The sequence below is a fragment of the Lathyrus oleraceus genome, chromosome 4 (genome assembly GCF_024323335.1).
Source record: "Lathyrus oleraceus cultivar Zhongwan6 chromosome 4, CAAS_Psat_ZW6_1.0, whole genome shotgun sequence".
NCBI lineage: Eukaryota > Viridiplantae > Streptophyta > Magnoliopsida > Fabales > Fabaceae > Lathyrus > Lathyrus oleraceus.
In genome coordinates, this window is record NC_066582.1 from 120,508,989 (window position 1) to 120,532,806 (window position 23,818).

Consider the following 23,818-nt stretch of genomic DNA (forward strand, 5'->3'; position numbering starts at 1 on the left):
TTGTTTTTGTTTAATTTATTTTTCTTTTTATTTCTTTTCTTTTATTTTATTTTAATTTCTGTTTTTTTTTAATTTTTATATTTTTAATTAATTAACCTATTTCTCTTAAAAATCTTGATTTTGCAAAAATAATAATTAATATTATTTTTTACAATTTTAATTGATTTCTCTTTTAAATATTTTTTTTATTAATTTTAACTAATCAATTTTCTTTAATCTTGATTTTGCAGAAATAATAATTAATATTATTTTGTGCAAAATTTAATTGATTCCTTTTTTTATATTTTAATTAATTTTAGTTTATAAATTAATTCTTTATAATTATTTTTGTAAATTGATTTTAATTTTAATGTGCATTTTAATTAAAGCAATTTACACTTTTAATTTGCAATTTAACCTTCATATTACTTTGCATTTTAAAATGTGATTTTTACTTTTACTTTGATTTTAATTTGATTTTCGATTTTAATAATTAATATTAATATTGCAATTTAATTTTTATTTTCATTTTTTTTAAATTCAATTTCATTTCTCCTTTTCTAATTGGACTTTGATCCTTGTATCATTTTGTCTTTTACTTTGATGTTATTTCTTTTATTTTAATTTTGGTAAATGGTATTGACTTGTACGTTGGTTTGATGATCCCTTTCATTTGTATAAACCCCCTCTAATTACTAACTCTTTAACTTGTCTCCACTTTTTTGTGTTTGCTTGAGTGATAATCTTCCACACTTCAAATCATTGATATATTGACATTTTAGTTGATTTAATCTTTGTTGGTGCAAACATGTTTATGGGTGATCATGAGATCATCATTAACACTTTGCATCAAGGATAAGTTATCCCTTAATGCGCCATATTTTGAGTCATTTGATTTGTGGATAGGGGATCCCTATGTAGTTACCTTTTGTAATGTCAACATCTAACTTTTATCATTGACTTTTTACTTTCTTGTCATTTACCTTATGCTCATTATCATTATGCATCATTATCATCTTACCACATCATGATCATCCTCTTGCATCCACACTCATTTATTATTGTTTGATGATTGAGCTTGATTTAATTGTGTCATTATTTTGTATCCCCATTCAATAATTTGTACCCCTATTCCCATAAAGTTGTAAATAAGGTTATTGCTCTCCTTTATGATTGTTATATTATGTTGTCAACATTTGCATAAAATCAGCAACCCTTTTTTTAAATTAACTAATTCTCGATTTAATGTAGAGTCCATTTTTCAAAACCTTTGTATGTCGATTTCTTTTTGCATCACCATCAACCTCACATAGCTTACTCTTGGACTTTTCTACAATGAAACATGTTATGCACATATACTTATTTTCTTATGTTTATTTGGATGATTTATTGCTTTTGTTATCCTATACCCCATTGGGCAAGTATACCCGTAACATATCCGCAAACGTAAATTCAAACCTTAATTCAAACCTTAATTCAATGTCGAGTATTTTATTCAAATCAAAACCAAAATACTCTAATTATACTTAACATCATTTAGAAATGAAAAGGGAGATGGTTTTGAGTCTTTGACTCCTCTCCTCAATTGTTTGCGTACGAGTTCCCTTATTCGATTAGTCAAACAATTGTCATTTCCCTTAAAAGTTCCTAACCCGTTTAAATCAAATCATTTTCATAATAAACTAAACAAAAGGGGAGATGGTCTAGAGCCTTCGATTCCTCTCCTATAATACTTGGAGATAAGTTATCTTACTCGGTTATTCGAGTATTCATTGTTTATCTAAAAAATATCAACCATACGCAAACCCATTTTCATAACAAACTAGATGAAAAAGAGGATGGTCTCGAGTCTTCGATTCTTCTTCACAAATACTTGGATATGAGTTGTCTTACTCAGTCATTCGAGTATTTGTCATCCCTTCAAGACACCTTAATATTATTAAATCATTTTACAATTAAAGATGAAAAGGGAGATGGTCTAGAGCCTTTGATTCCTCTCCTCGATTGTTTGGATACGAGTTTCCTTACTTGACCATCCGAGCAATCGTCATCCAACAAAACACTTAACCAACACCTTTTCAAAATGAACAATATTTAATCCCTTCTAACCCGCATAACAAACTAGTGCTTAGGCCTCCTCCGAGAGTAGACAAGCAAATGTTTAGCCTTTAGAACATGATCTAAACATTTGTTCATTAAAAAATACCAACAATTTGTAGTTCCCCGAACTACGAATGCTCTGATTTCCTTATTATACTATAAGGATATATAGGTACGAGATTGCAAGATCTTTGTGAGCAACTAATAAAAAAATCTTCCTTTTTCCCTTTTTGAGGTTTCCTTTCTCCTTTCAATCTTTTATTCACTCTAAGAAAACAAATAACATTAGCTAACATTCAAATCGCAAGTTTAACAAAAAGGTTCCCGTTAAGCACAACGGGCGTGAGGGGTGCTAATACCTTATCCTTGCGTAATCGACTCCCGAACCCGAAAATGGTTGCGATGACCATTATTCTATTTTTAAAGGTTTTATCAATATTTCCCTATTCTTTCATTGGAATAAATAAAGTTCGGTGGCGACTATGTTCAAATAATTTTTTCTGCGACTACCACGAAGGATCATATTTTTCGAGATGCGATACATACCTCTGATCCCAATGATTTTGGTACCACATGCATTTGAGACAGAGACATTGGAATTGCATTTAATTTGCATTATGATCTGGATGATTGTGTTTTGAGTGTGAATGAGAATGTTGTTATATTCGTTATTGTTGAATTGCAATTCCTTGTGTCGAAGCAGATTGCTCGACAGGGTAAGGAAGTGTCAAACCACCTATGCCTATTTTATTAGTGTTAGCTATTTTGGGCTTTTATAGTTTTGGGCTTTGCCTTGAGGTCCAAGTTAACCTAAATCTATAAATAGAAGGAGTAACCCTTATTCTTGTAATGAAGTGAATAGAGCATTCATAACATTCGTTAATTTTTAATTGTGTCATGCTACAAACGTAAAACATAGTGAATATATTAGTTTTATTAATGTCATTTTATTTTATATGCATGTATTATTTTATTGGTTCGTCGCATTTTATTGATTGATTAATTTTTTTAAGGTTATGTGTTCCATTAAGCAACAATTTATTATTCAGAAGCCTTTTAAAACAATTAACAACCGCCGATTTGCCTTTTTCCTGAGCCGTAAAACATAAAAAACGTTTCTGAACCTTGTGGCGTTTGCCACAACCCTCATGAAGTTCGCCACATAGCTAAAACAAAAATTTCACATTTAAGGTTTGTGGTGTTCGTCGCAGCCCTATGACGTTTGCCACAAACCTCAGAAACACAAAAACGCGGTTTTTAACGTGCAACCCCATATTTTCCCACTCTTTCAAATTCCAAAACAATATTTCTCCATATTAACTCACTTTAACTCCCCTCACTCATACTTTTCATCTCCAACCTTTCAAACTCCCACTCTCATTCAACCATTTAAAACACTATCACTCAATTACAACCCCATTCTGAAATTATTTTTCACACACAAACCATACCTCCAAAAGTCCAAGCTAAAGCGAAAAAGCCAACGATAGATTTGTCAAACCTCATCTTCAGTGAAGGTGAAGTTGGAGAATTACAAAAAGAGAGGTACTTGAAGTTCTACGAATGTTCAGTCACTCCAACAAGGTATGCCGACGAACCTTGCCTAGGTAGGTTAGGATTACTCAGTAGTGTGCGACGGATACTAGATAGACTAGATTTAACACACTTATGTTCTTTGAATGACACTACCTGCGAGAAGTTGACTTTGGAGTTTTTAAATTCTTTCACTTACTATACACCTATGGTAGATCAATACTCTTCTGGCACGATAAGGTTTAGAATGTTTAATAGAAATTACGAATTAAGCCAAGATGCTCTTGAGGACATGCTGCATTTTCCCATGGGAATGGTATAACTTATGTCTGCCCCTTGGAAGAAGAATGGCAGTATGAAGCGTTCCGTTTCTGGGAACAACTGATAGGTGAGAGAACATCTGATTGGGAAGTGCTAAAAGCTTCACATATCCATAACCCGACCATACGCTATATGCATCGCATATTAGCTAACACAACTTTTGGCCGAATAAACAATGGTAAGGTGAATTCGAAAGAGCTTTTCTTTTTACATGTCGCATTCGCATCGATACGAGTCAATGCGACTCCTTTCATGCTGGAACACTTGCAGTTGATTTGCGCAAGATGGTCCACGCCTTTCTATATTGGAGGTCTGGTTACCTCCATAGCCCGCACACTAGGCTTAGGTAATGAACTTGCAACTCTACAACCCCTACCAACACCCTCCCTGGATATTGATTCCTGTTGAACCCAACGTTTAATTAAGGCCAGGCAGGACAACATATACTCTCTTATGGTTGGTAACCGCGAGATTAGGAGTATCATTTTACCCTGCCACACACGCATAGATGTGTGTAACAAGAACAATTAGCTTTATGATCTGGCCGACCCTGGACCCGGTCATCCTGCCCCTAATGACATACCTCTACAAGATAACAAAGGTGGTCAGACTGGTGATGAATTAGATGATATGGAGAAAGATGCTCCCACTTTCTCCGACCCTACTACACGTGCACACACCTTTCCTGGCCCTTCTAACACTTTTGTAGGTACCTCTCCCCGACACCAGTCCCGAGAGGAGTATGATTATGTCGGCATTAAGACCGCACTTGACGATGTCCTCTGTAAGCTGCGACACCATGCCGATGTAAATGCTGAACGCGACCAGCTATTGAGATATATACATAGACAACAGGTCAACATGATGACACATATCCAGCAGATACATGACCAGTAGCACGACTATGCAGGATGGACCGAGCATAACTTATCGATCCTGATTGAAGAAATGCAATGCATGCGTGTAGGGACCGAGGACCTGCTTGAGTACATGCAGCACATAGGTATACCACCTTCTCAACATGGTAGGTATGGACGAGCACGAGGACGTCATTGAGTACTCCATCTAGGTTCTATCTTCTTTTTCCACCTTTTATCGAAACATTGGGGACACTATTAGGTTTAAGTGTGGGGGAGGAACTTTATCGCTTTTACTTACAACTTTCTTAAATATATTTATTGTTTTATCCATGTCCATTTTTTTATTTAGTTGTTTAGTGTTAATTGAGTCAATGCATGTGTTGTCGAGTCTTTATGTGTGGTTTCCACTATTTATTGATCTTCCCGTTTCTTGAGCCATAACAATTTTTTTTCATGAAAATCATTTCACAATTAGAAAGTTCTAAGTTACAAATGACATTGAGGTTTAATTGTAAAATCTTGGGAAATTTGTGTGCAAGATCGGCATCGTTTTAACGCATTAAGTCTCCTAAACATGCGGATTAATTTGAATATTCATTATGTCAAAAACCTTGTATCCTTACCTAATGAAATAGTTCAGGCGGTCAACACCATCTTGGTCATGCTTTACGTAAGAGATTGATGCAAATAAGTGTTTGGTCCAAAGAATAAAAATGATATTGAATGAAATATGTTGAGACTTAAATTACCAATACCAATCGTAGTTGGTTTAGTGGTACTTGGCGTTAAACTTGGTAGAGAGGACTACCGTCTGATCCCCCGCAATTACAATTTGGGATGGGACTTAAACCACTTAGATGCCATAATCAACCCCGAACTGGGAAACAAAAGGTAAAAGAAAGACCAAAGTTACTAACAGATCTTCCTACTATAAGTATGAAAGATAAGGGCCTTAATGTGATCACACTTGAACGGAAAAATAAAAGGTGAGTTGACAACTTTGCGATATAATGACCTCATATGGATTTGTTTGCATGTAGGGAGATGATGACCGCGATTGTGGAATAACGTTATTACGATATCCTTAATGCACCGATTAGTACCTATTTAAGCAATTATAATCAATGAGAAGTTTGTAGATTTAGAATGATTAATTGATTGTTTATGTGTTTTTTCATGGATCTACATGTTACGAGTCTCCGAATTTTCATGTCACAAGTGTAACATTTGCTTGAGGACAAGTAAAGGTTCAAGTATGAGGTAGTTTGATAACGTGAAACTATACCTTTTATTTTACTCGATTTGCATACAATTTAGTATAATTTTGTGTATGTTTTATTATATTATGCCGATGTTGTTGCCCTGTTTCAGGTGCTTGTCGGTGCAGAACTCGCGTATGAGAAAGAAATAAAGAAAATAGAAGAAATGAAGAAAAGAAGAAAAATACTGAAAATGCAAGTTTTGAGCCAGTGGCGTTCGCCACGGGCTTGTGGCGTTCGCCACGTCACTTCAAACTTTTAGTACCATGGTGTTCGCCACGATCCTATGGCGTTCGCCACAGGTATGCAGTACTGTTTTTCAACAACTGCATAGAACATTATCAAAAGTCCCCCTATTTTTCCTCAACCACTTCCACACGAATTTAGGGAAGTTCAACTCCTATTTCACCGGTATAAAAAGACAGAACCATAGGAAAAAAAGGCATCCAAGTTTTTATAGTGTAATTTTGATTCTTAGCTTAAGCAGAAATACCTTAAAAGTGATAGTTCTTCCACATCGGGAGACTATTGCACCTTTGTTCTTAAGTTTACTTGTTGCTTGGATCAAGCGTGTCGACATCGTTGTATTTTCCAATTATTATTTGTACTCGAAGAATTCTCCGAAGTTTAATCCAATTATTATTATTCATCAGATTTTCTGTTAATTGCTTAATTCTTTACTTTCCTCTTTCATTTGGCTTAATTGCATGATATTATTTGTATACTTGTAGTTCTGAATTTTGATCATGATTATGTTTATTTTCAATAATTATAACTGTATGATTAAGTTTAAAACCATGTCTGGCTAAACCTTTGGACATCGGTATGTAAGGACTGTCGTTTCGACGAGACTCAATAATAATTAATGATAATTTTTATGAGTTATTTTTTTTACTGACCGTGGTTTCCAATTCTAATTTAAAAAGGTTTTTTGCACGAGAGTGAAAAATCATTAATGTCATAAATCAATAGAGCGAGAGTTTGAGATTTTAACCGGATAGTGGTTTCTAGGCATTAATCCTAAATACAGCGAGAGCGATTTAGGATTAATTAGGATTTCTCAATTTCCAAAAATTATTTTTAATTTAGGTGGGTGAGCGAGAGCAAAACATTTTGACTTAAAGAGTATAACCCGAGTCAATAACACGAGAGTGTGAGGCAAAGTCTTTTAATTTGACATTTTCTATTGAAAAATGATTTACCTTATTTTAATGTTAATTATTTACCGAATCCTCGAAGAATGATGTAATTTACATACTGATGTCTCTTTACTGAATACTTTCATTATATTATTATTTCCCGTTCAATTTTATTTCTAGTCTCCCTAAATCTAATGTAAAAAAAGAAGAAAACATTCATTAGCCTTAGTGATCAGTGCATTTTGATGCACATTCTTCTATATTTATAGTTATGCATTTCCATGTTTTAGTTTGGTTATTTTTCCTTTTTAATGTGTTTTTATAATTTATCTTAATTTTACACTTATTTGTTTTTCGCAGTTTATTTTCAGCATTAACAGTCTGCACGAATAAATTCATAACTGGAGCTAGGAGTATCGGATCGAGGCGTGCTACCAGTCGTTGGAAAGCTAAACGAAAGAGCTATGACTTTCATGAAGAAGTCAGAAGTTGATTCGGAGTGAATATGTCTCAAATAATTCGTTGAAATTTCGTACTTTAGGAAATATTTTCTTTTGGGCCATTTGTTGGGCCGAATTTAGGTTTTCCAGCCCAGTTTGAATTATTAGTGAAACCCTTATTCTGTTTAAAAGGGCAGCCGCGGTACTGTAGCAAACACACATTATTCACGATAACTTTTTGCTTTTGTGCGATCATGAAGAGGAACTAATCTCCTAGAGTCAATCTGATGTAACCGAATTTCCAAGGCTTTGAGGTTTTTATTCTATTAATTTAATTTCGTTCTCTTTCAATTCTATTCTATGAAATTTCATTTGCTTAATCTGTAATTTGTGGAATGGTTTTGATTAAATTCGTATGATTGCATTTCTAACTATTAATTGCCGTTTTCGTCGCTTTATCGTTAAATTGCGTTTGTAAATCGTGTTTGCTTAATTCACGATTGTATTTATCCGTTTGCTTAATTTGGAATATAGGAATATAAATCTGTCATATATCTATTACGCTTGTCAATCGAATTTGAATCGAATAGAGATCGAAGCCGTTTAGGAAATTGGTAGGTAAAAACCAATGATTAGCCGGAAACCGAAAACAGTAGATTGACTTATTTTATAATCGCTTAATTTAATCACTTTTTTTGCTTTGTTTTCTAAATCGACCACTAAAACATAAACCCCCCTTAAATCGATTTCATTAGGTTAAGAATAATACAAGAATCCTTGCGATACGATACTCGAGGTGTCACTTCCCGTTTACTATATTTTATTGCTCGTTTTTGACCCGTGTGCGACAGCGGATCACTTAGCTTTACATAGTATTTTTAGATAACGATAGTTTGATTTTTGGTCCTTTGAGTTCGATATCTTTTTAAAATTACGCGATACGATTGTGCACTTGTTGTTAGACATTTCGATAGACATACTAAGTCGCGATAATTGAGTTGGGTTCACGGGTTCGGTTTCAAATGAAAAATATATTTTTTTATGATTCTTTTTGTCGATTTTTAAAAAATATAACATAATTCAATACGATCATACTTATTTATAACACTCAAATTCAATGAAACACATCATGTAATAACTAATAAAATTCATTTACACGACATTACACTTTATAATAGTATAAAATTCAACGAGACATGTTATTTCCATAAAATACATAAGTTGGAAATGATATAAAAGAAAATAAGAAACAACATTTTATCTTAGAATTGCGTAAACTTATTGATCTATTAGTATCAGGCCCGACCCTGTGCATGTGCAGCCTGTGCTGCAACACAGAGCCTCACATTTTATAAGGTCCAAAATTTGATTTTTTTTTTTATAAATATTAATAAAAATAAATAAAATGTTATTAAAAAAACTCAATAATTGAAAAAATGTTATGATAAAAGTTTAATACATACAAAAATTAAGATTGATCAAAACTCAAAATAATTATAATTAAATTTATTTTTAATTAATATATAATTGCATTTTTGATATAGTTTTTTAATTATTATAATTGTATTTTAAAAAAAAATTGAGCATATTTTTAAAATTAGAACGGAGCCTCTGATATGATTGGGCCGACCTTGAGTAGTATAATTGGTGGAGAATAATTTTTTTTAGAAAAATTATGGTTAATAATGAAATATTAATTTTATATTTTTATTTAAAATAATAGTAAATTACTTAAGCCAAGTTGGGTAAGGGGTCTTTGGGTTGTAATATTCAAACATGATACTTAACCAAAAACTGTACAGATCGTTATGGATTGGGTTAGGTATTCCCGTAAATAAATGAGTTTGAATAATTTATAAGTTGAGTCCGCACTATGAACACCCCTAATAATATTTATATATCATTTAAAAGATATTTTAATTTAATAAAATGATTTATAATGAGTTTTTGTATAATATTTTAATATCGTGAAACCATAAGTATAATAAAAAAGCGAAGGAGTAATGGTTATAAGGAGAGGCAAGTTTTGTGCTCGATAAACGGAGGCCTGCTATAACAAGTTTTGTTGGAAAAGGACTGTACGTATATCGGTTAGAAAGCAGAGTCGGAGTTCTTTCTTGCCACCTTCATTCCTTTCTTCCCTCATTCTCTACTCTACTCGGTTACTCTTCCTTTTCTAGACGATTTCGGTAAGCCACATTGTCGTTTCGTTTCTCTCTGCGCACTCAAAACTTGTGCATGCAATTGCAACTTCAATACAATCATTATCGATTTTGATTTTGATTTTGTTTCAAACTCTTCACATTCTCACTTCTACTTGTTTATTTGTTATTTCGTTTCATCATCTTGTATACTCTTGTGATTGTGATTGTCACTGGGTAGTATCGATTCATACTCTTTCTAGGTTGATTTTCACTCCGATTAATTTATGACTGATATTTTCTCCGGTGATATATAGGTACAGAGATGGAACCTATGAAAATTGTGGACTTTTTTGACAATGAAGGGGTTAAGGATGACCTTGAAGCGGTTAGTAGTGGAAACCAACATGATAGCAAAAAAGGCTATTTGATCAAAATTCCGGGATATCAAATTCATTCTACTAGTCAAGTTTCTGATGAACATATAGTATTGAGTGGTCGAAGTTCGTGTCATAGTTATACTGGTGCATCGGAGCTAGGCTTTTTGAATGTTGATGACTCTGTGATTTCTAATTCACAACCGCTTCCTGCAGAACCACTTTGTAGGAAGTTTTGGAACGCTGGAAATTACGGTGATGGCCTTGGTTCGAAAGTCAGCTCTCAATGTAATTCAATATAATGCTTCTTAAATTAATATATCTAACTACTGCTGTCAATTATGATTGTTAAATTGTGTTTTAACTCCTAATACCATACAAATTTACATGTTTAGGGGGAAATTCTGAGTTAAATCGCTCGTATATGTTTACGAGTCGATTTCACCGAGGAAAGATGAGTTGACGTAAAAACTTGTGTTTGACAATCTTGCTGTCAATGTTTTGTTATACTAAGTTATTTTCCTTGAATGTTGATTATTAACAATTCTTTTCAATTGATTGTCATAGGGGTTAATTTAGTTTTCAGATATCACATGCTTGTAGTTCAAATGGTGTTTGACTCTCTGGAGTGATAATGTGTATTTTTTTAATAAATGGGTTGCAGATGCAAATAACTATCTTCATGTCCACCCTTTGTTCCTCCACTCTAATGCAACCTCACACAGATGGGTATTTGGTGGTATGTCTAAAGGCCTTTGTAAACTTATCTCCTCTGCATGATTCTTCTATATGCTATAACTTTGTGATTCTCTTCATGAGTAGGTATTTACTTCCATTCTTGTGTATGCAGCCATAGCCGAGCTTCTAGATAATGCAGTTGATGAGGTGATTTTTCATTCGTTTGAACTATGAAACCAAACGTTTTGAAGTATATAAACCGTGCTATTTATTCATTTGTGTTATTTCCCTAGCCTATATAATTTTGTCTTCTTGCCGTTTCCTTTTATATAACTTTCAAGGAAGGGAATTCTATTTAAGCATGCACCACAAAGAGAAATTTATCTCTTATAGAAATAAGTGATTCATTTTGGAGTAGACTTCTTTGATGTTAAGTTCTTCTTATTTAAATAATCTATTCTTTAATTGTTATCTCATATGTATTTTTCCATTCAAAAAGAAATTGTTATTTGCATATGTTAGTTTTAAATTCTTATGTCTATCACTTTTATTGTTGCGTGCTTTTGCCATTTCTTAACTGTCATTTAATATTTTTCATTTCATTTTTTAATTTGGGATTGCATTGTTGACTTTTGTTCATAAGGTAGATTCAAAATGGGGCTACTTCTGTTAAGGTGGATAATATTTTAAATCCTAAAGATGGAAGTCCAGCATTGTTGATTCAAGGTATATTGCTTATGCTACTCATCAATTATAAAAGTTCATAGGTTTTTATTTTATTCCTACTTCTGTAACTTTGTGTTGACACTGGCAATCAGACAATGGTGGTGGAATGGATCCAGAAGCAATGCGATGTTGCATGAGTTTTGGATTTTCGGATAAGACGTCAAAATCTGCAATTGGACAATGTATGGACTATGACATTCTTTATTCAAAGTATTCTGTATTTTCTTTTATATTTATTTTTCAGTTTGGCCTTGCAGATGGAAATGGTTTCAAGACTGGTAGTATGAGACTGGGTGCAGATGCAATTGTCTTCAGCAGCCACATGAATGATGTGTAAGGATTTGAAAACAGAATTTCGCGTGACTCTGAAATTTTGTTTATGCATTGTGTTTCCTACTAGATTGACATAATGTGGCTACCTATTTTGTATATTGACATAGAAATATAGTCTTTTTCTTTAAAAAAACGGATTGTCTGTGTTGATCAGGGTATGTACTAAAAGCATTGGACTTCTATCATATTCATTCTTGACGCGAGCACAGCTCGACAGAATTGTAGTGCCCATGGTGAGTAGTATTTCTCATTTTTACTACTTCAGTTCTATATAGTGCATTAATTAAAATACTACTTTTCTTCGCTATGCGGATTTTGTTTGCCAAAAATGTTACACGGCAAACCGTACCTAGTAAAAGTGATAAGAAAGATCGTCTCTATAAGGACTGTGTTTTGATTTATTGTGCAAGAAAGTTAGTTTTCTTAGGTGAAAAGTAAACTGCTGGAATAATTTAAGTAACCAAAAGTAAACCGCGAAACATTGAATTAACAATTATAACGGGCAACTAGGATTCGGACTCCCATCCTCTGCCGTATCATGCTCTAGAATTTTCTATCAACACAATTAAGTCTGTTTAACATTACATTCAAATCAACTAAAAAGGTTAAGGACAATTCGTTGACTCAAAATCCCTTTTACCCAATTAAAATTCATATTTTCTTAGGTTAATAGTTATTGGCCAAAACATCAAGACGTTGATTTTTAAAGAAAAGGTTGGTGTTTCTACTGAACTATTTCTTAATTACTAAACAAATTTTTCAAGAAAAGACTAATTTATTGTATGTGTTCTTAAATTTTCTATTCTTTTGATCATTAGTAGACTTGTATGTTGGTGTGAACAATAGAGAGTACTTGCAACTTAGGTAACTACCTTGGCATTATGGTGGCTATTACTAAGCCTTATTCCCAGTATTTTTCCTGTTATGTTATCCATCGCGATGTTGTGAAGTGTTGCTTGTACTCTCATTATGATTATAACCGTTTTAAACATAGACTCTACTCTAGTATTTCCCTTTTGATGCAACTAGGTGATGTTGTTAATTTCAGGTAAGTTATAAGTGCGATACATCAACTGGATACCTGGAAAAACTAAATCACCCAGAGCATTTTAGGTCTAATATGTCTTTGCTGCTGGACTGGTCTCCATATCGATCAGAAGCAGAAATCTTGAAACAGGTCAGTTTTGAATTTTTTTTCTCCATCCATGATAATTAGATTGTTCTTTCAAAACATATTAAAAGATTGTATACTTAGAGTTTTCAGCTACATTGTTCCAGATACCATAACTTTGTGCATGTCTTGTGCTTATAAACTATTTTGAATGTATGCCATTTTTTCATTATTCTCTTCCTTATAATATTTGTTACTTAGGCTTCTCTGAGAGCTGTGACTGCAATTTATAACAGTAGAATGCCAATCCCCAAATATAAATAACTTTTGAAATTTGTGTGTCCCTTTTAATAAATTTCTTTCCAAATTACTAGATGAATTAATTATTTTTTCTTACAAAATTATTTCTATTGAGGCAATCATTAATTAAGTAGAAAAATGAGTCCAAAGTTTAAGGTAGTTTTGTAAAAGCAATGCAAATTGTTGACTGGTTCTAAAATAAATAAATAGATTACCTAATTTTTTTTTAATTTGTATGAATCGGTGAAATGGGGATTATATTTAGGGACGAATGTAGTATTGTGTTATACTTACATGGTTGTCTATTTTGTTAAGGTTATAAGTCGTTAGAAAGTAAAGGATGTTCAATATTTTGCCATTTTATGTTTGAGATTGTAGTTCTGGTCATATTTTAGAGTTGAAAGCCAGGAGCTCCTTTTATAGGAGTTCATTATTTGCTTTATATTGGTGACTTGCTTTGTTTAGTAGATTGGCTTACTTTTTTTTTAGGGTGTTACTTTTTCTATTGCTAATTTTAGATAGACTAGATAGATTCTTTGCAATAATATATGCTTTAATAGGGCATTCAGAGTATTGAGAAAAAGTTTGGCTTTTGATGGGCTGGAATTTTGTGACGCCTCCAAAGAAATCTAATATGGGAAGTTGATAAAATCAAAGAAATACGGTCACACCTATTGGTTGATGCATTTATGCATTACATAACCAAATTGGAAAAAATTGCTTCTGAAATCCTTGTAAACTAGTTAGTGCACCATATCAAGTTGGTTTATAATGTTTGTTGGCATCTAAGTAGACTAAGTGTATCACTCCAAAGATTATGATTGATTCTCTATAAATATTCCTCTCTTTTGCAGTTTGACGACATTGAAAATCATGGTACTAAAGTTATTATCTTCAATTTATGGCTCAATGATGATGGGAAGTTGGAACTAGACTTTGATACCGATCCCGAGGTTGTACTTTCCTCATTATGGATTTTACTGTTTTTGACTGCCATCTCATATGAAATTCACTACTTATAGGTAACTTCTGAAAATTTGGATGCAGGATATCCGTATTGCTGGAGATATTAAGAAGATTGATACGTCTCTAGCCAGGAAGAGAGTAAATGAGCAACATCTTGCTAACAGGCTTCATTATTCTTTACGTGTATGCTTTATGTAGAAAATTATTCATAAATGCTGCATAAAGTTTGGATTTTCTAAACTAACAACGTTCCCATGTTTGACAGGATTACTTGTCCATATTGTACTTGCGGGTGCCAGAAAGTTTTAGAATCATATTGAGAGGGCAAGCTGTGAAGCTTCGTAACATAGCAGATGATCTTAAAGATATTGAGTATATCGTGTATAGACCAAAAAGTGGTGGTTTAGAAGAGGTTCTTATCTTACTATTGATTTTCTTTTCTCTATTCACTATGAAAAGTTGTCTTGGCTATATTATTATTATAAATATGAAATCATTTATGAACCTTTACGTGACAGGCTAATGGTTTAAGCTTTTACAAGACTTGGTTTTTTTCAGGCTACATAGGCTTTGTCATGACCAATTATTTTAAATTTAAGACAATAGGTGCAAGGGCATGAATGATTTCATATCTTACAACACATGCCCTCTAATGCAAGAGCCCTTTGGACGTGTGGAGAATGCACCGTTCCATTTTATTATGTACTGAAATTTTAAATTTTATCTACAAGAATGGGTGCAGCATGGACCGAACCACATGATATGAATTGTTTTATATTCTAATGTATGCAATATCCAATGTTGATATTAGTAGTTAGTGTTTCAAATATTAAGGACCAATTAGTTGAACCAAGGAATAAGTGCTGGCTATAATTTGATTTGGTCTTTTCTTTTTGGATTAACTGTGCAGGCATTAGTTGTGACAACAATTGGATTTCTTAAGGAAGCTCCTGCAGTCGGCATCCATGGCTTCAATATATATCACAAAAATCGGCTGATACTGGTAATTGTCGCTAAACAGAGACCAACATGAAAACGTTGATTGAATTAATGTTTACTTACTGAGTAGTAGTGGAAAGTTAATGAAAAAATCTCAAGTGAAACTTATAAAATGGCAGTGATATAATTCCTGAATTTTAGTTTTTGATAGAATATGAAGACATTGTTTGATCCATATAGTTGATCTTCCCAAGTCGGACAATATTCTTGGTGTTTGTTGTTTAACGGTCACAAAGAATGAGGTGGATAAGATACCTTTCATAAGTGAAGGATTAGAAGAAGAGAGAAGATAACCCTAAGTCAAGGTATTGTAATATAAACTCCATGGTTAGAGTTTCAGTTGGGTTCTGATAGAATTAGGTAAAGAGAGAGAATGAAAAGAAACTCTCATTGTATTATATGATGAACAGTAATACAAGAGGCTACTATATATAGCCATGTAATCCAAAACAGAAAAGGTGTGAGGCGCATAACAAGCTAACAGCACACCACTAACAAAGCTGACAGCTCAGCAAAACAGAATAGAAAAATAAAATGAAGGGCATATTAGTAAACTACTCTATTAGTCCCCCTTAGAAGCTGATGGCAGACTGGTCAAAGTAGCCTTATCATACACACGCAACTTGGAACGAAGAGGAACAAACTTGGCAGCAGAGAGGGGCTTAGTGAGAATGTCAGCCCATTGATCTTGAGCTGGTACATGAACAACAGTCAGACTTTTGCTGAGTACTTTCTCTCGCAGAAAGAAAATATCAAGCTCCATATGCTTAGTCCTGTTGTGAAGAATAGGATTGTGAGCCAAAGTAACAGTGCTCAAGTTATCACACAAGATCTTGGGAACTTGAGAGGAATAATGGAGTTCCTTAAGCAAGGACTGAATCCAAATGAGTTCAGTAGCTAGCTGAGCCATACTGCGATATTCCGCCTCAGCACTGGACCTTGCAACAAGCTGTTGCTTTTTGGACCACCAGGAAACAACATTAGGCCCAAGATATATGCAGGCCCCTGAAGTAGATCTCCGGTCATCAGGGTCTGATGCCCAGTCTGCATCACAGAACCCTAGCAACTGCATTGGTTGCTGAATAGGAGCAGGCTGAAGGAGAAGACCATGGTGCAGAGTACCACTTAGGTACCTTAAGATTCTTTTAACAGCCTTCCAATGATCCTCTAAAGGATTGGACAAAAACTGACAGACTTTGTTGACTGAAAAAGAGATCTCTGGCCTAGTTAAGGTAGCATATTGAAGGGCACCAACCACAGACCGAAATTGAGTAGGGTCATCAACCGCAGCAGACCCAACCTTGGACAATTTGCTGCTAGAGATCATGGGAGTAGGCATGCCATTGGCATTCAACATATTAAGCCTTGAAAGCAAATCTGTGATGTACTTAGTCTGAGATAAGAGAAGAGAACCATTAGGGAGATGAGTCACTTGAATCCCTAGAAAATAATCAAGGTGTCCCAGCTGTTTGAGAGAGAAAGAATTATTGAGATGCTTGATCAAGGAAGCTATAAAAGGAGCAGAACTACCCGTGATGATTATATCATCTACATAGACCAGAATTAGAATCTGAAGTTTACCTTGATGCAACAAAAACAAGCTAGGATCACATCTACTAGCCTTAAACCCGAGTTGAACCAAGGCACACTTTAGCTTATCAAACCAGGCCCTAGGAGCCTGTTTTAAACCATAAATAGCCTTATTTAACTTGCAAACAAGAGTGCTGTCAGCAACTTCAAAGCCAGGGGGCTGTTGCATAAAGACTTCTTCTTCAAGAGTGCCATTGAGGAAGGCATTGTTAACATCAATCTGCTGCAATGGCCACCTGTTTGTAACAGCAATAGAAAGAACAATTCTCACAGTGACAGGTTTAATGACAGGAGAGAAAGTCTCTTGAAAATCATTACCAGCCTTTTGATGGAACCCTTTAGCCACTAATCTGGCTTTATACCTGTTTATGGAACCATCAGGATTCTCCTTAGTCCTGAACACCCACTTACATCCAATAGGCTTCCTTCCAGCAGGAGCTTTCACCAAGGTCCAGGTCTGATTTCTCAGCAGTGCCTGATGTTCTTCCTTCATGGCCTGAAACCAGTTAGGAGCAGCCAAGGCTTGTTCAACAGATGTAGGTTCAAGGTGGGCTGTTAATAGAGTAGGGTGAAGTCTAGGAAGGGTGATTCCTCTTTTGGCTCTAGTTTGCATAGGGTGAATGTTTTGAGGGTGAATGGAAGGTAAAGCTGTGGCAGCAAGGTGGGAAATAGGACTAGGGCCAGGGGAGGGACCAACTGAAGGAGAGGAATATGAAGAGGAGGGAGAAAGAGTGCTAGCTTCAGCTGGATCAGAGAGAATGAGGGCAGGAGAGGAAGAAGGAGAAGAGGTAATGGGAATGGCAGTGAGAGGTTGAGGGATAGGTTGCTGACCAGAAGAATAAGAGTAGTTAGAGGGAGCAGCAGAGGAAGAGGAAGAAGAGATTGGAGAAATATTAGGAATAGTGGGACTGCTAAGTTGAGGAAAAGCAGAATTTGAGGAAGAAGAAGGCATAGAAGACAGATTAGAAGTAGAGGGAGTAGAGGGAACAGGAGGAAAACTGAGAGAGGGAGAGGAAGAGGATGGAGTGTTAGGAAGAGAGACAGATTTTGAAGAAGAAACCAAGGTGGAATAAGGAAAATTTGCTTCATTAAAAACAACATCCTTGGAAATAAAAATGCGACCATCTGAAGCAAGGCATTTATAGCCTTTGTGAGAGGTAGAGTATCCAAGGAAAATGCACAGTTGAGATCTAAAATCAAGTTTATGAGAATTATAGGGACGAAGGAAAGGATAACAAGCATAGCCAAAGACTTTAAGGGTAGTATAGTCAGGGTTTTTGTGAAGTAATTTAAAATAAGGTGAGACATTGTCAAGTATAGGTGTAGGAAGTCTGTTAATGAGATATGCAGCTGTGACAAATGCATGATCCCAGAATTTTAAGGGAAGGGTGGACTGAGCAAGGAGTGTGAGGCCAGTCTCAACAATGTGCCTGTGCTTACGTTCAACAAGGCCATTTTGGTGATGTGTATGGGGACAAGTGAATCTGTGAACAATCCCTAAATCTGTGAGATATTTGGTAAGAGGCCTAAACTCACCTCCCCCATCAGTTTGGACACATTTAATGGGACAATTGAACTGAAGTTCAACCATTTTTTTAAACTGAAGAAACTGAACCATGGTGTCAGACTTAAGTTTGAGAGGAAAAACCCAAACAAACCTAGAGAAGGCATCAATACAGGTTAGGAAATAGGTATAACCACTGGAAGATTGCATAGGGGCAGGACCCCAGAGATCACATACAACCAGCTCAAAAGGATGAGAGTAAACTGTGGTAGATAAAGAAGAAGGAAGTCTATGAGACTTGCCAATGCAGCAAGCATGACATAACTCAGCAGGGGGTTTAGATGGAAAGGACTGATTACACAGTTTGAAGATTTCAGTGAGGGCATGATGATTGGGGTGTCCCAGCCTAGTATGCCAAAGCACATATTTATTGGATGCAATAGAATTTGCAGCATTAAAGTGTGAGGAAGGTAAAACAGTACTGACAGAGTTTAGAGAAGGATTGAAAAAGGTACTTGTAACATTATAATTGCAAGATTCATTACAAGAAGACAAAGGATTTATAGTATGATTTGCAACCGATTCAGTACACTGAGATATAGAATCTGTAACATCTGTCCTATAGGAACCATTACAATTGTATGCTGCAGGATAACTATGACTAGAACTATAAGAGGAAGAAGACTTGGACAACGGAGGAGCAGCTGGATTGGAGAATTTATAGAGGCCATCAGCACCAACAAGACCACTGAGTAAGACTTCAGAAGTAGCCTGAGATTTGACAACACAAAACTTAGGATGAAATTCAAAAAATACAGAATTATCTTGAGCAAATTTGCTCACACTCATAAGGTTTTTGGTGATGTGAGGGACATGTAAGAGATTGTTAAGAGTGAGAGATAGATGAGGTTTGTGAGGTAAGGGAAAAGACATAGAACCTACAGAATTGATGGACAAACCTTGGCCGTTACCTATGAAAACTTGTTCAGTTCCAGGCACGGAGGCAGAGTCAGACACATTAGAGGCATCAGGAGTAACATGATGAGAAGCTCCTGAGTCAGGATACCACCACTGGTTTGCACTGCTAGCTTCAGTACCTGCATAAAAGGCTTGTGGTGCAGAAGATCTGGGAGGTGCAGCTCTGGGAGAAGCATAAGCAAGCGGCACAGGATAAACAGCACGAGGAGCCACGTGAAAAGGATTGAAGGGAGCTCGATGATGTGGATAACTAGCACCACTGGAATTGGCATAACGATAGTAGCATACAGAAGCATCATGACCAGGTTTGTGACAAATCTGACACGGTGATTTCCCAAAACGACCTCCTCCACGACCAAAACGACCACCACCGCGACCAGAACGACCACCACGTGCACCATAGGAATGATTTTCAGCATTAGCGGTGACGTGACTCGTTCCTTGAGGAAACGCCTCGGAGACGACTTGATCAGAAGCGCCTGGAGTAGGAGAAGGTGTTGCTTGAGTGAGATTGACCGTCGCCGTCGCAGGTTCTGTAATCGCAGCTTTGCGATGCTTCTCCAATCGTGACTCATGAGCAAGCAAGGAAGACTCCAACTCTTCCAAGGAGCTAACGTCATCTTTGCTGTTGACGGCGGCGACAATAGAATCATAATCCTCAGGTAACGAATCGAGAACAATCTCAATTAGGTTACGAAGAGGAACGGGATCACCGATGGTGGTTAGCGACTCACTGATGTCACGAGAACGCGTCATAAGCTCAGTAATCGTTAGTGAACCCTTCGTAAGACGCCGGAGTTCTGAACGAAGTTGACGAGCCTTGGTGGAGAGAAGAACATCAAAGTAGCGATGAACTTCTGTCCACACCTGCCACGCATGCTTGCAGTCAACGAGCTTAGGAAGGAGAGCATCGGAGATAGTAGAGAGAAGCCAGGTGCAGATGAGAGCATCCTGCTGTTCCCACTCAAGAAACGCACTGTGAGATGCAGGATCTGAGGGAGACGGTGACGGAATCACCGGAACAGTGACAAAGCGTTGAAGACGATGACCACGGACGACGCCATCAATCTGCTGCTTCCACTGTTTGAAGTTCTTGTCGTCAAGCTTAACAGAAATTAGGTGAGAAAGTTTCACCTGAGAGGAAGGGAATAAAGATTCCATGGATCGGAAAAAAAATTTAAGCTCTGTATACCATGATAGAATTAGGTAAAGAGAGAGAATGAAAAGAAACTCTCATTGTATTATATGATGAACAGTAATACAAGAGGCTACTATATATAGCCATGTAATCCAAAACAGAAAAGGTGTGAGGCGCATAACAAGCTAACAGCACACCACTAACAAAGCTGACAGCTCAGCAAAACAGAATAGAAAAATAAAATGAAGGGCATATTAGTAAACTACTCTATTAGGTTCAAGTGTGACCGGTTAAGTTCCAGATCGCCTATGAATGGATAGGATATTGGATTTATAAGAGAGGTCACACATATGCCTAATGCCTTATGGTTTTTGGTGGATATGTGGCAGCATCTTCCTCTCTTGTGATCTTGGAGCATTGGGTCCATAGTTTTGTTTCCGGCTTCCTCGAACTACCCAACAGTTCCACTCCTTTCGAAACTGACAACATTATTTTTCTTTTGGTTATGTAGCCTAGTGGCTGGAATTTACTCTTTAAAGGTGAATAAGTGGGGTGTCGCGGTTCGAACCCGCACCCTGGTATCTAATGTCCCTACACAGCTACCAACTGAGTTGGCTTAACGAGACGAAATTGGCAACATTTTATTAAAAATAGAAATTACTTGTTTGTTAAATTGCATTTATTCAGTATCAGAACTGGAAATAACATGTCAAAACATTTAATATACTTATTCAGCATAAGTTTATCACGTGTGCATCTTATATCTTTATAATATAACTGCTAAGCTTTGTATTTGCAGCCATTTTGGCCGGTTGTGAATGGCAATAGGGGTAGAGGAGTTGTAGGTAAGAAGCAACTGCAGATTACTTGACAATATCTAGTTCTATTTTACATCTAAGTCTTATAAATGTATTGGATTTCAAGAAGATGGTAACTCTTGTTTCAGGGATGTTGCAAGCAGATGAAGTTCAGCCAACTCATAATAAGCAAGATTTTGAGAGAACTTCTCTGTTTCAAAAGCTTGAAATACGCTTGAAGGATATGACATGGGAATACTGGTATAGTGTTTATGGATTGCAAAAATATTCCCACTCGCATGTCTGCTACCTTTTTTTTTGTCGCTGGATCTGAACATAGACTATTTACGACCCCCTCCATTTGTTGATTTTTAAGGATTGTTTTCTGATATGGCAGAGTCCTTATTAATATTTTGCAGGGATTGTTATTGTCATAAAATTGGATGTCAGGGAAGGAAGCGTAAAGTTCCAGTTGGCCCACTTAATCCACCAAAGGAGAAACTTCTTGTTACAGAAAACCCAGTTGCATTGGACAACTGTTCTTCACATGTACCATTATCGAACACACAAGGCGGATCTGAACAAAGTAATTTGCATGAGAAACTAGTTATATTTACAAGTAGCTAAACTAACCATATCTAACTAAAAGTTTCTCATTGTGGTTCAGCATATCTTACTAAGAGAAAGACACTTGGATTTATAGATCAACATGAGGTGAAAAGGCAAGCAGTGGAAAAGATTGAAACAGGTCTTTGCTGCAATCAAAATGTTCAGGTGCTTAACTGTTTATTAGTTTTCTGTTGATATGCTTGATTTCTTGTACTTCTTGCTCTGTCAATGTAAGTCATTGAAAAGTATTTTATTGCCAACTTCATCCTTGCTTTTTTCATAGACCATTGCTTCTCTTCCTGACCAGATGGTTGACCAAGAAACTGCGAACTTACTGGAATGGAACAAGAAACTCATTGCTGAGTGAGTATATTTCTAATTACATGGTCACTGCTGATATTTGATTTTATGAAATGCTATTATACAACTACTTGGGTTGGTTTTAGTTTCCGTCGAGATTACTATTGCTACTAAACCCTACTAGCTACATGACATGTTTATAATTCTTTGTATCTCGTTTGGACTTTGGCAACACTTATTCATTTAATGGATAGCAACTGTAATACACTGAATCAAATATCTTATGTTTCCTCTTTTTTTCTTACAGTTGTTTTGCATTTGAAAAGGCGGAGGAGGAACTTATTCTCAAGGTAACTGTTATACAGAGAAAAATAGTTATATTATTACCTTATATTGTCCAGCTGCCTAGATTGCTGTTGAATTGTGGTGCAACTTTTCCTAATATTGATGAACTGATAGTAAGTAACACAGATTCATTCTCCAACCTGAGTTTGTGATAACTGGAAAGTCACATGACTCGGAGTGGATCAAAATCTGGTTTAAATTTGTGTCCTTATAGTTAGATGCATTTGTTAGATTCGGTTAAATATTTAGATCTTGTGCATAATGTGCATAGAATGAAAATATAGTATTTAGAAGTTTTGACTCATTAAAGATACGATTGTGCAGGTGACACAGCTTAGGAATAAAATTGAAGAAGCAAAGCTTGAGTATGATAGACTTTTGGCAGAAGCAGTAGAGTATTAGACGTGGTTAAGTGGCAGCTCATGCAGTCTAGTTTTGATTCTATAGTTAGAAAGATGCTGTTTGAATATAGTTTAGTCCACTCCTTGCTTACCATTGCTTCCCCTCTAAGGTTTTTGGGTCTTTTGTAAGCAGATGGAAGTGAGCCAAGGCTTAAGAGCTTAAGATCTGGGAGCTACTTTTACCCCCTTATAATTTCTTTAAAATCACACCCCCTCCGGATCTATCCATTTGGACGGAAAAATACTAAATTTTCTCGCGTCCAAGTGAGTAAATTCGGACGGTTTTTAGGGTCCTTTGTCAAACTCCAGAAAATGTACAGTGTGATCTGCCTTGAGAAAATTATCCTACAAATGCAGTTTATATACAGCTCAATTACAGGTTGTTTGAAGAAATAATATACATATGTGCCACTGCAGTATATACAATTTATTATAATGATTAATAGCGCTTGTCCAGTAAATATGCAATTGTCATGTCCTTTATCCGGTTACTATTATTAATAAAAATAACTACTCCATCCCATAAAAAATGTCCTATTTAAACAATTCACGGTTCTTGTGAAAAAATGCAAATGAGACAATTTTTTATGAGACAAAGAGAGTAATTTACTATAATTAAGATAGTTAAAAGTAATTAATTTTTTAGATTTCATGTAAAATACAATTAAAATTTACTAAACTATTCTTGTTGATACATAATAAATTAATTACATCTATAATAGTAAATTTTGATCTTCCAAATTTCACATCCTACAAATCATAACCCTTATCATCTCTTGGAAAACCATTAAAGACACAATTTAGAACCTTACCATCAAGTTTAATTAGCTTGATTTAACCAACAAAAAATGTTTTGAAGACCTTCAAAACAAAGTAGCCCGAAGCTTTCCTACT

General features: G+C 35.5%; 1 protein-coding gene across 3 annotated transcripts; it reads left to right on the forward strand.

The window, feature by feature from the left end:
* Positions 1-9,623: 9,623 nt before the first annotated feature.
* Positions 9,624-23,320, forward strand: LOC127073939 (protein MICRORCHIDIA 6). 3 transcript variants are annotated; one of them, XM_051015187.1, is made up of 20 exons: positions 9,624-9,820; positions 10,090-10,437; positions 10,814-10,888; positions 11,000-11,034; positions 11,475-11,553; positions 11,646-11,735; positions 11,811-11,886; positions 12,041-12,119; positions 12,935-13,063; positions 14,152-14,250; positions 14,345-14,446; positions 14,529-14,675; positions 15,174-15,266; positions 21,272-21,317; positions 21,419-21,530; positions 21,689-21,855; positions 21,937-22,043; positions 22,162-22,241; positions 22,486-22,528; positions 22,848-23,320. In XM_051015187.1, the coding sequence occupies exons 2-20, from the start codon at positions 10,098-10,100 to the stop codon at positions 22,923-22,925; spliced, it is 1,977 nt and encodes a 658-aa protein (XP_050871144.1). In that variant the 5' UTR covers positions 9,624-9,820; positions 10,090-10,097; the 3' UTR covers positions 22,926-23,320. The 3 variants fall into 3 exon arrangements, with proteins under 3 accessions (XP_050871144.1, XP_050871145.1, XP_050871146.1); XM_051015188.1 differs by having other exon boundaries at positions 22,186-22,241; XM_051015189.1 differs by having other exon boundaries at positions 14,345-14,401.
* Positions 23,321-23,818: the final 498 nt, after the last annotated feature.